General features: G+C 35.2%; 1 protein-coding gene across 1 annotated transcript in view; it reads right to left on the bottom strand.

Moving 5' to 3' along the window:
* Positions 1 to 15,578, bottom strand: part of ANXA10 (annexin A10) — a 47,459-nt gene that overhangs the window by 14,546 nt on the left and 17,335 nt on the right. The window contains exons 2-4 of the mRNA XM_058549790.1: positions 10,312 to 10,425; positions 8,741 to 8,831; positions 7,627 to 7,706 (exon numbers count right to left, since the gene is read on the bottom strand). Of these exons, the coding sequence (XP_058405773.1) occupies positions 7,627 to 7,706; positions 8,741 to 8,831; positions 10,312 to 10,425 (285 nt within the window). The remainder of the gene's footprint in view (positions 1 to 7,626; positions 7,707 to 8,740; positions 8,832 to 10,311; positions 10,426 to 15,578) is intronic.

Here is a 15,578-nt window from a genome sequence, read left to right as displayed (position 1 = left end):
AGTCAATGGGAAATCTTCAAAATATTTAAAAATCTGAGAAATTATACATTTTACTAAGCAGTATGAATTATCATGGGACTTCTGATCTTCAAAAAAGACTATTATTGGGGCCAGCCCAGTGGTGTAGTGGTTAAGTTCTCATGATCCACTTCAGCAGCCTGGGGCTTGTGGGTTTGGATCCTGGGCACAGACCTATGCACCTTTCATCAAGCCATGCTGTGGAGGCGTCCCACGTACAAAATAGAGAAAGATTGGCACGGATCTTAGGGGACAATCTTCCTCAAGCAAAAAGGGGAAGATAGGCAGCAGATGTTAGCTCAGGGCCAATCTTCCTCACCAAAAAAAAAAAAAAGACTATTATTAAAGGAGATTATACTAAGATACATCTTTTATAAGTTTTTTACTTCCAGTTTCTATAATGAGTTAAGTAATTTCTATGAAATATATATTATTTTATACTTGTAAATTGTGTTTTACATTTTAAGGCAAATGTACTGTGAAATCTTATAAGTACATAATCTTTAAGTAAACTTCATTAATTTTCCTTGGCTTCTTATAAAATCTAAATCTCTATTCACCCTCATTTTTTGATATGGTATATTGAAAGGAAAAGTTCACTACACTGAAAGTCTATTTCAAGGTTAAACACACACACACACATTTAATGTTCCAACTCTAGAAACTGAACTTAAGAAGTAATACTTTGTCCTGCAAAGCCACAATCCAAATTAGGTGAAACCCAGTGATAAAATACATTGTTGAGTGTTATTTTACAATATATGTCTATACAGATAATGTTATAATATATACAAATGCACATACTCACATATACATTCTCTCAATAATAACACATTATAGTTTAATTTCAGGAAAAAAGAACTACAATTATGAATCACATTGATTGCCCTATTACATCAAGGGAAAACATTGCTTATTGGTTTATTTCCCCTTGTGATTTATTTTCTCTCATGTTTAATTTTCAGAGCTGTGTGGGTTTTTTTCCCTGAAATATAGGAATGTTTGCTTTATAAAAATACACTGCAATCCTGATTCTTAGTTGTCAGTGACTTTCAGATGGTTTATAGCTCAACTTTTGAAAAGGTGCAGAGATTCTGAGACGTTATTGGCGTATAGGCCATTGACGTTTTACCAAATAGAGGTATAAGTGGAGTGGAAGCAAATGGGGCTGGAGGGAAGGGCAATTACATTTAACAGCGCCGGTACAGAGTGCTTAGGCCTGTTTTCACATTAGCCTTCTTGTTCCGTAGATGTGTAATGCTGGGCAAGCCGCTTACCCTCTCTGAGCTTCAGTGTCCTCGTCTCTACAAGGAGGGGATATAGCCAGTTGTCTTCCCTGGGAAGCTGACTCTGAGATGGAGATTAGCATGCATCTTGTTTATTACAGAATGTGCTTGAGATCAACACTTACAGAAGGGAGAGAAAAGAAGCAGGATTTGGCAGAAGGAGAAGCTAGACTGTGATACAGTCCTAATGGAAGGCAAAGTAGTCCTAATGAAATACACTTTTTCCTCCTAGAGAACTTTTATTTTTCTCCAATAAATTGAAATAAATTTCTTTTTGGATATCAAGAAAATAAAAACTTCTTTGATATTAAGATCAGCTTATGAATTTACAATGGGACTGTTGGCTTTAGTCTGTTAGGAGCAATATCTATGCCAACATGAATTTCTGGTTGGTAACTTAATTTATATTATGTAGCATCGTTACTTGAAGATTGAAAAACAATGACCCTTCTAAATTGAAAGAATATTTAATTAAAATTAATCTTATGACATTTAAAATTTAGGAAATACTCAATTGACATGTTGCCAAGTGAGATTGGTTTTAAATATTAATAATTATTGTTAAAAATATTTGTTTCTATAATGACTTCAACTTCTTTTTACAAATTGAAAATAAGCTTATTTCTACAACTTACACAGAAGTCTCAAGTTGGACTATAAAAAAACAAACTATCTATTCTTCATTGATGCTATAATTTTAGAGATTAGAGTTTCACACTAGGACTTGATTAATTGGAGTTGATGATATGGGCAGTTTTATGAATCACGCAGCCAAACCATGCAAATCCAAACCAAACAAAATCAAAATCAAACACAATAAAACAAATTCTTGATTTTGTTTTTACAAATTGAAACTTTTAATTTAATTGAAAGGTCAATAGATGTGTTTAGTACTATGCCACTTTTTTCTATTGAACAATTTGAAGGAATTCAATCAGCCTAAATTACCCGTCTCTCCTCAATCTGGGCCAGTTAACACCTGGCTTCCTTAGCAATGTTTTCTTTTAGACATCTTTGTTCCTAATTCAAAACTGACAATAACTTGAGTACACACACACACAAAGGGTAAAAAAGAATTAAAATCCACGTTGCCTAGCGATGAATGGAATTGTTAGTTTGTGTTCCAATCTGGCTGATATATTTATTCATTCTTCAGTTAAATCATACAAAATATGTGTAAAGTGCAGTATGTAGTTTTTAATCACAATAAACCCACATTAAAGGAAACCACACACCCTGCGTTTGATTGGACACGTTAATTCACTCCAAATGAGGAAGACAGCAAAATCACATAATAAGAAAAGAAGAGAAATGAAGCAGTAATTTAAATTTGTACACTGCCATTAATATTTTAAAGGAAAATTTCACTATTAATAGCCATTTTCTCACTTTATTTTCTGTATACAGACTAGTTCTAGATAGGATAGAAAAAATTCTTAATTTTTACCTTTCTTGTGTGGAGTAATGTAATACTTTACTCAGAAACTTCAGAAATAGAGACGAAGTTGTATTTTTTTTTTTTTTAACAAAGCTTTTTAGAATTAAAAAAAGTAGAAATCTCTCTAGGTAAAGATTTGAACCTGCAATTTTGGGGAAAAAAATTAGCACATGGCTATGGGTCTATTTTCCTGAATGGTTGGGAAATTTTCTGTAAGTTTTTTCTGACCTGAATGTTTTCTTGTTCCCTTTAATTCTATAATCTGAGCTGGAACATCAAGAATTCTTTCTAACTGCTCTCCCTGCTAGAAGATGGCTAGTAAGACAATCTGAATAATACAGTGGAGGAATTGTTAATAGCTTTTTCTTGCCTAAATATACGTCCTTTGCCTCCTGCTGAGTCTTCTCATTGTTTCTTGTATCACTTTAGCACATACTCAGGGTACATCTGACTGATTTGATCAATACAAACGCAAACAGAAGAATGGAATTATAAAAATTAAAGAGATGATAAGAAGGGGAAACTCTTTTTTATTTTTAGTAAATCAGATTCTCTTAAGTTACAAGGAAGGCTCTTGCTACAAGTTTCTATTTGTTATGGTAAATTATCATGTCATGTGCAACTTAATTTTTTTCCTACTTACATGGAGATGACAATAGATAAAATCTTCCTGATCATCTCACAATCTGCTCAAAAGTTTTTCTATGGCTCTCTACTGCTTACAGGAACCTCATCAGTCCAGCATCTCAGCCAGCTCTCTAATCAGACAAATTTTCCCTATTCAACAGGAATCCTTTGAGCTAGCCAGCATGCTCATGCAGGACCGTTCCACTCACCCTAAACTACCCTCCCTTCTCTCTCGGTGTGCAAATGATGCTCATTTTCCAGAACTCTGGTAAAGATCCATTGTATATGAAGCCTCTTCTTTTATTTTAGCCAGTATTGAACTTCGTTCATTCAGACTTTATAAAGAATTTGTTCTGGGCCAGCCCCGTAGCTTAGCGGTTAAGTGCGAGCGCTCCGCTACTGGCGGCCTGGGTTCGGATCCCGGGTATGCACCGACGCACCATATCTCCAGCCACGCTGAGGCCGCGTCCCACATACAGCAACTAGAAGGATGTGCAACTATGACATACAACTATCTACTGGGGCTTTGGGGGAAAAAAGGAGGAGGATTGGCAATAGATGTTAGCTCAGAGCTGGTCTTCCTCAGAAAAAAGAGGAGGATTAGCATGGATGTTAGCTCAGGGCTGATCTTCCTCACAAAAAAAAAAAAAAAGAATTTGTTCTTTGTACCATTTATTTCCAAAAAATATGACTTGCCTTCCATGTATCATATACAGAGCTTAGTTCTAAGACTACAAAGTTGAATAGGACATAGTTCTATGCTTGGGAAACTAAATCTACTGGGAAAGGTGGATATGCAAACACATTCAAAATTATGTGGTAAAATGGGATAGAAATACACAAAACAGGCTTGGAAGAGAGCAATTCCTATGAAGTAGAGGAAGGCTTTGAAGAGTAGGTTCGGTTAGAGGTCTGATGGGAAACGACTACTTCCATGCTAGCTTCCATACTAGTATTTTTGAAACTTGATTTGTTGAAACTCAGAAAAAAAAAAAAGAAAAAGAAAATACAGGTAAATGTTGGACCAATTTTTTTGTACACATATACTTTAGGCCAAAAACAAAACAGAAGGAATAAAAGATTAAAAATATAGCTTCATCTTTGGGTTTTTGTTCATCTCATATAAATTAATTATTCATGATAGGATTAGTTGTATAAAAATTAAAAAATATAGCTGATATATTCAGATTAAAATTATATATATATAGTATATAGTATAATGAACATTATCATTTTACAAGTAAGATTAGAGGTAGGACCAAGAAACTTTCACACACCAGTCTTTTAAAAGATCATTTAAAATGGTGACACAATAAGAATATGTTAAAAAACATAATGCATGGATAAAAATGCAAAGACATTTACCTTTTAAAGTACTTTCAAGAAAGAATGCAGGACATTTTGTTTGTTTCTTTGTTATATATTGCTACCCTTTTGGAAATTCTCTTTGTGTCCAATATAGTCATCCTCATAGATTTCCTACTTATTGCCATGTATCTCTTCATTCTTACCATCTTCTGTTGCTCATTTGCCTGTCTTGGTTGCAGCTTTTGAAGTCTCATTTTCAGCTCTGAGGTACACTGATAGCTGATCACCAAACTTGTTTCACGTTCTCTGAGGACAAACAACTGGACTATACTTTACAGCCACACTTGATATTGAGTGGAGTCATTTGATGGAGGTCTAGCCAATGAAACGTGAGCAAAAGTGATATGCATCACAATGAGGCCCATAAAAACTCCCATGAACAATTCTCCATTGTTTTTCTGCTTCTGTAGATTGAGGACAGTCATGATGAAATTAGAAGCCAGGTATGAAGATGGAATTAGCCACTAGATGGAAAGAGACTAAGTCTCTGAATGGTTTCTTCGAGGAGAGCTGCCATCTGATCATTAGCACCTGTTCTGATCTTCAGGGGAGCTTGAGAAATGGCATTTACTTTATGCTTTTAGCCATGTATTATAATAAAGAGATGAGCTCAGTAAACAATTGGCTGGATTGCAAGCAGAAATAGAAGGGAGTGGAGAGAAAGCCCAGAAATTTGGTGTCTCTAATAGTTAGAAGGGGAAACCATTTATTGATTCCAAGCAATGTGAGCTGAGACTTGAAGAAGCTAGGAAAGGCAAAGGCCTTTCAAGACTCAGCTCTGCAGGAAGTATCTGGCTAAATTTATTATCTGAGAGGACTTTCAAGGAATTGGTTTTAAGTTGTGAAAAACAAGAGATATGGTAGGGGAGGGTACAAGGATGCAAAGAAATGTCTAGGAAAGGACTTTGGGTGTGGCTAAGTGGTATATGGTACTGACTGGAAGGAATTAGAGCAGAATTCTTCTAAGTTTTTTGGAGATTTGCATTTCAAACACATCATAAATCTAGATGAAAGTAAAGCAGACTACTCAAACTATAAACAAACCATTAGGCCTCTAAATTTACCAAAATTGAGCTGTGAAAGAGGTACAACCCTCATGGAGGATATACTCCACAGCAGCACTCTGGATACAGCCAAAAAGGATAAAGGACAAGGAAGAACATCTCAGAGTTTGGCAACAGTGGCCATAGAAATGTTTCGGTTAAAAAAAAAAACCAAGAACTTATGGAGGCAATTGATACTAGAGGGGTTCAGAGAAAAGGAAGAGAGAATACTCAATGGTCTATCTTGTATTTTCATCTGGTGATTCTGACTCCTCACCTAAGAGTGTGAGGTCCTAGATTCCTGAGGGGCCTTGGACATCATTCTCACTCCAATCTCTTCCCTCCTGGGTCTTTCTCTGTGTCTCTGTCTCTCTCTTCTAGGTGCCACTCTTCTACCTTTATTCCCACTAAAAGGGCTTTCACTTATTTATCTTTCTTTAAAGGCAACGTAATCTTTTCTTAATTTCACATCCCCGTGTACAAAATTCTATCTACCTTTGGTTTTTAGTGAAATTCTATGCCAACTGCCAACTACTCAGCTATGTTCTTGACATAAAAAGGAAAGGTTTGGGGATTTAGAAATGCTTGATTTGTTAGACACACACATGCATACAGCACAAAACCAAACCAAAATACTGCCTCTTAAGACATTTTCTTCAGCTATGGACTTCTAGATTTTGTTTTGATAAAAAAGAACTGAACTCTGACTCTCTTTACGTTCCTGAATGCCTTTGCTGAAGCAAATCACAGGATATTCAAGAATATGCATAACAAAAGATAATTATATCTAAAAACATTATTACAATTCTAATTTGTGGGATATTTTTAAGAAATATTAATTTAAAAGAAATAATTACATACCATTTAGTCAGTACAGAAAAATAAAATAAGTGACAAATTTTAATTTTAATTTGAAGTAATGTTCCTTTTTGGTAATGTATAGTACTATAGAATTTTTATAGGCAACTCTGATGATCGTATGCTAGCACTTGGGATCCTATAGGATTCAATTCAAATTTTGGATCTATTTATTAGCTCTTTAGATAGTCAGAGAGCTAGAACCTAAATCTTTTTGATTCTCTATTTCTTCATTTCTAAAGTGCTCATAAGAATATTTATATTAAAGTATTTGTAGTTACTAAATGAGAAATATGCTTCTCTCCTCGCACAGTACTAGGCTACAGTAGGATCTCAGAAAAGTTAGTATGCCCCCAAGCTGTTCAATAGTTTTAAAAAATAGAATTCTAATTTACGATTAGAATTATAAATTGTAACTGTAATATTTTTAATCCTTTAACTCCCTTATAATATATAATTATTTATACATGTATCTATAATTATAATCATCTTACATATGGTAGATTTTTCTTTGAGAACAGAGATGTGTATTTTTCATATTTGTTTGTCTCTCTAACCAACCCAAGTTTCTATTATAGTGCCCTGAATTTAGCTGATATTCAGTAAATGTTATTACATAGAATTTACTGTTAAACTGGAGTAAGCTGGAGTTTTCTGTCCTATTTTTTTTTTTTTTTTGCTGAGAAAGATCAGCCCTGAGCTAACATCCAATGTCAATCCTCCTCTTTTTTTGCTGAGGAAGATTGGCCCTGGGCTAACATCCGTGTCCATCTTCCTCGACTTTATATGGGATGCCACCACAGCATGGCTTGACAAGTGGTTTGTCGCCGCATGGTCAGGATTCGAATCTGCAAACCCCAGGCTGCCGAAGTGGAGTGCCCACACATAACCGCTGCGCCACCAGGCCGGCCCCATGTCCTATTTCTTGAAAATGAAACATATCTATTTTTTAACAGTGCAAAATGTTGTGAATTTTGGAATTTCATACCTGGACCAAGTTCATGAGAGTATCTCTGAAGTGTCCCGAGGTCTCTGAGTAAATGTCCTCTTGAAGGTTACTGCCGTATTCTGGGTAAAAAAACATCCATGTTCAAGGTATGATTTATTATAGAACCACATATCAATATGATTTATTATAGAACCACATATCAATGTGCTTTGAATAAGTTAATGCTACTTTTCCAATTGTGAGTGGAAACAGGAAATACAATCAATCTGTTGACGTTTCTTCATCTTTTACTACCTTCTACTCAGAAGAAGCCAAAAAACAGTCCACCAAAGAAATCTGACATCTCACAGTAACATAGGCACAGGTTTGTTTTCTTAAAAAATACATTACCTTCATTCCAAAATTGAAAAACAACATTGAAAATCATTTCACATTCTCTAATTCTCAAAATTCAGAATTATGCATTCTATTTCCATAGACTGCTACCCAGCCCAGTGCTTCTCCCATGTGCTTTGTTTCATTTTAATATTTTAAGTGAAGGTTCTTACTTCATTCCCCTTGGGAAAGTCCTGGTTTTTTTTCAAATGCAGTAGAGCTGACTGTCTGGAACATTTTCTTGACATTCAATGTCACATAATACATGATGTGTATTTTTGAAATACACTTTTGAAAATGACAATAGTTAAACTTTTACTTTTAAAATATGTAAAAATCTGATTTTGAGAGAGATTACAGTGATTACAAAATTTATGCAAAGTGAAGTAGTTACCCATATTTGTAGAATTCACTGAGTGATTGTTGCATTTTGCTTTATTTTCTATATCTATCTCGTCTCTCCTGGGTAAGAGATAAAATGCTCCCTGAACCACTGTGCTGGGCACTTCCCTGTCTAAATTTCAACATTCATGTCATAGAAATTTGTCATTATTTTCTTGGAAAATTTGCTTGATTGTCTAGGGAATTGTTTCATTTTTAGTACCCTCATCATCAATTTTACTTAGTGAGTTAATTGCTCTTCAGTGAGTGATATTTCAAATATAAGAATGTCTTAGAAAATTCTTTAAAGTACCTAAACTGGAATATTTTGTGTGTTATTTGAAAAATATAATGTTCACATGTGTGTAAACTATGTGTACATATGTATATTCCTTACGCAAACAATAGGCTTCTTGCATCTGGAAAATTTCCGCGTTTGTTCTTGAAGCTAATATATCAATGAGGCAATTCTCTTCAGTTCCTGCTCCCTAGAAAGACAGAGAAAGAGAGAAATATACAGGCATTTGTATTGGGAATAATAGTGCACCTTCTGTACAATAAAGGAGCACAGCATTCCTGTACTCCTTTATTCTGAGAGGTGGCAGAGGGGTCAGGAAGTATGTTTGGGATAAAGATAGGCCCAATTCAGTTCTGGCTCTGCTATTTACTAGCTGTTTGACCCTGAGAAGGTAATATTATCCGAAACTCTGTTCCTTCATTCAGAATAAAACAGCATGGGCGTTTCTAAATAATGTAGAAAAAGATATTTAAACAATGCTCATGAAACTGAGTTTTTTGTTTTGCTGCTAGAATATCAGATCTTTGGCAAGCTGAAATAAGAACCTGGGTCTCCTAACTTCCCAAGGATGTTTCAGTGGCCTCTCCCTGGATGTGGAATTTTGTACTATTTGCTTAAACATTTGAACTGGGTACTTTCTTTGATCTCTTACAGCCATTGACATGTATTCTCTGATGGTGATTTTAAAGACAACACATCTTTTTCAGGAAAGCTTCGGAAATCCTTACCATTCTATGAGACGTTGATAAAATATAACAGTTTCATCTAAACAGTAACATATGACTTCTTATAGTTTTTAGTCACATAATTTGCAAGAAGTAGGAATTGACGTATGCAACTTTTTTTTAAAAAGCAATTAATTGAAATTCATATGAATTTTAAACAATGTCCATTCTGATCTACCAATATGATGGCCAGAATCCAGGTTGCCTTAATTTTCTTCCCCTTTCCTCTTTCCTGTCACACATTGTTCACAGATTGTGGTAATGTGGTCATTGGCAGGCAACATATTGGAGTGATTTCAACAGTTCAGCAGGTGTTTAATATCAGCATTTGGAAAGATGTGAAAAGCTTTTCATCTCCCATCCGTAGCCAACAAAATCTCTAGCAAATCTGTAGTCAATTATTTCATGGAAATGATTTTCCTGTAAGAAAGAATCGTTCTAATCCTTCAAAAGTAAAATTTTGATACATTTGAGCAATAGTTTTTGTAAAGGACTAACTTAAAGTCATAAAAATAAATAAAGATGTCATCTATATTTTATCTCTGGCTTAGTATCCTATTTTTACTTAACGAGACCAATTTTTACAAATAATTTAAAGAGGTTGACATGACTTATAGCATTTCCCGTTAATATATGAATACACACATCTGAATATCCCCTGGAAGCTGTCTTACTTTTTCCTTTTGGTAGCTCAGCACAGAGCCGAGTCAGTGAGTCTGAGTTTATACAATAAAAGAACAGGCTGATCCGAGCCCCTAGGCTCTGGAGGCCCCCTCTTCCCAACAGGGTCACTTCCCCTGACCACAGCATTTTCATTGTTTCATTTTGCTCAGATATTCCCTCCCCTCTCTCTGATCACATGTAGCAACACCACAGGGCAGTTCCCTCTCTATCGAAATATCAGCCTGTACCTGTTAAAAGTACATTTTTGCATCAGACCACTACCTTCATGGCATGCCAGAGTTCGTGAGCATCATAAGATGGCGGTGAGTACATGAGGCCAACCATGACATCTTTGAAGTGATCCGAAAGCTTCTCCTTCAGGTCACCAATCAGGTCCTATGGAAGGAAAAGTAAATATTTTATTATATCAGTTACTAATTTTATAAGAGAAATGGGATAATTGTAGAAAGTCTCCTGTAAGATTTCCTTTTCCATGTCATTTCACTTAATAACAAGTCTGGTTTTGATTCACACATATATACATGGATCACACAAGACGATGGACTTGAGGGTTTGAAAAGGACTGATGCAATCACGTCTCTGCAGGAAACGTCATCTATATGGACGTTCTAGTCATATAAACATAGGACAATATTCTTTCCCTAATCCCGACCACAACCCCTCTTTTGATCTCATAAATAAAAGTTGAAACTTAAAAACATTTTGGTTGGGAGTTCTTAGTTTTCTTGCGTGGAATCAATGAAACATTAGTCGTTAATTAAAATAGGCAATTTATTTTATTTTGGCATTGTAGCAGTCTCTTTCAGCAGGGAGTTCCTGGTTATGCTATTGCCAAAAAGCTTGTGTAAATGAATTAAGTAAGTAATCTTAGAACTTTTTTCAAATAGTCACATTAATATATTTATTTAAAATATTGAAAGTTAAACACTTACAGAGAAAAACAAATATGCTGGATTTTTGTCCTCAGAACACAGATATAAAAGTATGAAATTGATCATTTCAATTTCGACTTTCATTTTACTAGTGTAGACTGGGTATTTAAAAACATATATGTTAAATTGATTTCTTGTAGCATTACAAAGATATCTGAAAGATGCTTAAAATTTACCATTTCTTGCTAAAATCTATAGAGTATATTCAATTTTACTTTAAAAATATGCAAAATTTAGTATAATTCTGAGGTGGTTCAATAATAGAATTCAAGTGAAAGATATCAATATGGCATAATAAGCTTTATTAGAATAAAAACAAAATAGTCATAATTTTAATTTTATTTAGTATAATCTGACAACACCTTTCCTATACTGTGGATTTTCTTTCTTAGCAAACAAAAGCATTCATCCACAAGGTGGCAATTGGTAATACACAGAATCTATTGAATTTTTGCTAAAGTCAATACAATTTATTTAATGAGCAATTATGCCCAGAGTTGTGTCAGGTGCTTGGAGTATATATAAGAAGCATAAGATCTCCTCTTTTATGGAGCTTATAACCTCTTTAATTCCCTCATTATTCGCTATTGACTATTTCTAATTCCTTTACCAAACAGCTGTCAAGGTGCTGTTATGAGCCAGGCGTCCTTCCAGGTACTGGGACTGCAGCAGTCAATAAAAACAGATACGAACATATGAGCTTGTGAAACTTATATTCTCATCTAGTCAGGAGCTCAAGAAATATTTTTTTGAATGAAAGATTGTAGTTACTCAACATGTATTTATTTTAATACGGTTTCCCAGACGCGGTGGTAGGTGCTGCAGAAATGCAAGAGTCTCCGTTTTCAAGGAGGTTCACCTTCCACAAACTCAGCGATAACACAAGTAAAAATGGGAGCGGATGTACTTTCTAAGGCTTTCAATATCATTTTTCACATGATAAGATCCCACTGCTTTAGAGTTATAAGAATTCAGATAAGAGATCAGAATGGATTTATAGGATGAGGGAAGTGGGACATGCCCAGACAAGGAAGGACAGGTAGTGTGATAGGAGATGGAGAAGCCATTTGTGATGGTTGATTTTGTGTGTCAATTTGGCCAGATATTTGGTCAAACATTATTCTAGATGTTTCTGTGAAGGTACTTTTGAGATGAGATTAACATTTAAATCAGTAGACTCTGAGTAAAGCAAATTATTCTTCGTAACGTTGGTGGCCCTCATTCAGTCAGTTGAAGGCCTTAACAGAAAACGTCTGACATCCTTGGAAGAAGAGAGAATTCAGCCAGCAGACGACCTTTAGAGTTAAACTGCAACTCTTCCCTGAGTCTCCAGTCTGCAGGCCCACCTTGCGGATTTTGAGCTATCTGGGCTCTGCAATCACGTGAGCTGATTCCTCAACAGACAGGGATTTTTTTTTTTTTTTTTTTTTTGGTGTGTGTGGGCAGTAAGTACGGGTCCTAATGGAGGGGCAGGGAGAAGATGGGCTGGGAGGTGCTGAGCATCAGGAGTGGCTCAGAGAAGGGCTGAATCAGGCCTGCAGCGCCGCTGCTTGGACCCACTCTTCAGAGGAAACCCCGTCTCACCGGATCTCGGGAGTTCTACTGGACTGGCAGAGGATTCCTATGATGAGAAACACCTGGGCATCCTGGATGCCAGAGGCCCCTTATCCCAGAGGCTCGTGCAAGGAGTCTGGCTCATGCCACCTATCAAGCAAATGTATACATATATACATGCTCTCTTAATTCTTTTCTCTGGAAAACTCTAATACTCTGTTTAAGCAGGTAAGTTAGAAAAAGAAAAGTATAGAGTGAGGGATAATTGTTGCATTTGTGTCTATGTTTTTGTGTATTAATAAGCAAATAAGTGTGAATAAGTGTGAAGAGACTGAAAGCTTCACTTGGAGAGAAGATGCATGTTAAATTAGACTTACAGCACAGAATTGTGTGATGATTGTGGATCTTTGTTCCTGTGGGAACTTAGGACTCAGGGCGGCTTTTGGTGACAAAGAAACTCTAAGCTTGTGTTCCATTAATTCACCAAATAATTATGGCTTTGGGAAATGAAGATTTTTCTCAATATGCATCATCAAGAGATATGGATCTTAATTAATATTAGGTATTTTAACTTTAATTTCTGCCCCTTTTAAAATTTTTACATGTGATATCTCTTATGTAAGAGAAGCCTTGTGGCTTAGAATTATTTCCTTAAATAATTTCCAGTTAGTTATTTTGTTGTTTTAAAAGTCTGAGACATAGGGGGCCGACCCCGTGGCTTAGAGGTTAAGTGCGCGCGCTCTGCTACCGGTGACCTGGGGTTTGGATCCCTGGCGCCCACCAACGCACCGCTTGTCCGGCCATGCTGAGGCGGCGTCCCACATACAGCAACTAGAGGGATGTGCAACTATGACATACAACTATCTACTGGGGCTTTGGGGAGAAAAGGAGAAAAAAAAAAGGGGAGGATTGGCAATAGATGTTAGCTCAGGGCTGGTCTTCCTCACAAAAAAATACATAAATAAATAAAAAAGAATAGAATGCAAAAAAAATAAAATAAATAAAATAAAAGTCTGAGACAGCACTTATTTCTTTTCTTAATGGAATCTGTCATGTAAAATTAAAAGAAAAAAAGTTTTTTAAAAGCAATATATTCGTGTAGGGAATCTATCAGAGTCTGAGTAGATCTACTCACTACTATTTATTAAAAAATTCCTAAGTAGTTTTGATTACCCTTACTCTTAATTTTCTCATCTTTAAGTCTACTCTACCTTGCACAGGTGTTTTAAGGATTGTCCAGTAGGTATGGTACTTGCCTCTTGACAACCTGCACTCAAACTTCAACGCTGCCCTTAGGATCACGCTCTCACCCCACAGACGTGGAAGTAGAGGACTTACTCCCCTAATTATATTGTCCTGACTGGGCTTTCTTTGCTTTCTCAATCCTGCCGGTTTACTCTCTCCCGTGACCACCTGCAGCTCCTTGCCAATAGTGAGAACTTTGCATAGTTGGAATAGCACGTGATTGAGATATTTCCTTCAATATGGCTTGTAATGTGGCTGTTTGTGAATCTGTTGTCTCACTATAACATAATTAACTTCAAAACTAATAATAAAAATATATCTGAAGAATCCAAAATTTTTGGAAATTAAAAAATATACTTCTATATGACCCAAGGATCAAAGAATAAATCATAAGCAAGTTAGAAAATACATTCAATTTAATGAAGATGAAAATACATGTCAAAATTTGTGGGATGCAGCTAAGACAGTGCTTGAAGATAAATTTTTAGCTTTAAATATTTATATTAGAAGGGAAACATATAAAGTCAATGACCTAAGCTTCCCTCTCAAAGAAAAAGAAGAGTAAATTAAATCCAGAATAAGAAGGAATCAAATAAGAATGATAAGATCAGAAATCAATGAAATAGAAAATTGATAAATACTAGAAACTGTCAATGAAATCAAAACCTGTTTCTTTGAAAAGATCAGTAATGTTAATAAAATTGTAATTAGACTGATCAAGAAGAAAAGAGATAAAATACAAAATACCAATATTGGAAATGTAAGAGTGTCATGTAAAAATACTACAGACATTAAAGGAAAAAAGAGAATATTATGAACACATTTATACCACTATATTTTAAAATTTAGTTGAAATGAACCAATTCCTTGACAGACACAAATTACTAAAATAAACCCAAGCAGAATTTCAAACTCAATCTGAATTTTCTTATATTAATTAAAGAAATTGAATTCATAAATCACATCCCCTCCAATCTTTAGACTCAGGTGGAATCACTGATAAAATCTATCACACATTTAAGGTAGAAGTAAACTCAGCTCGACACAAAATCTTGTAGAAAATAGTGAATGCAAGACTTCTCAATTTATTTTATGTGGCCAGTGTTGCCCTAATACCAAAATCAAAAAAAGTTCACAAGCAAAGAAAATTGCACATTGATATCCCTTATGAAACACATGCAAAAAAAAGCGTATCCAAATATTTGTAAATCAAATTCTTCAATATGTAAAATATGTAAGAAGAATGACACGTAATGACCAAGTAGGATTTATCCCAGGAATGCAAAGTCAGTTTGCACTTGCAAATCAGTCCTCATTTTAGCAGTATGAGGAGAAAAGCTACATGATGATATCAACAGATGGAGCAAAAGCGTTTGAGAAAGTTTAACACATAAACATAATAAAAACTCTTAGGAAAGTATGAATAGAATAAATTTTCTTCAAGCTGATAGAGGGCATTTATGAAAATTCTACAGCTAAGATGATACTTAGCAGTGAAAAACTGACTGCTAGTGCCCTAAGATTGAGAACAAGGCAAGGATGTCTGCCTTATTTCTTGTATTTAACATGGTGTTAGAGGTATTCACCTAAAAAGAAAAGCTAAATAGTCTAGAAGAGAGCATAGGGGCAAATCCTTTAGTTTTAGTGTAGGCAAAGAATTCTTAGTACATAAAAGTACAAACTATAAATGGAAAAAAAAATGATGAATTTGACTTTATCAAAATAAAAAATTCAGTTCTTCTAAGGAAACCACAGGTTGTCACTCCACAAGTCTGACAAAAGACTTGTACCCAGAGG

Source organism: Diceros bicornis, chromosome 11 (genome assembly GCF_020826845.1).
Source record: "Diceros bicornis minor isolate mBicDic1 chromosome 11, mDicBic1.mat.cur, whole genome shotgun sequence".
In the NCBI taxonomy this organism is placed as follows: Eukaryota; Metazoa; Chordata; class Mammalia; order Perissodactyla; family Rhinocerotidae; genus Diceros; species Diceros bicornis.
This window is presented reverse-complemented; position numbering and strand designations above follow the sequence as displayed.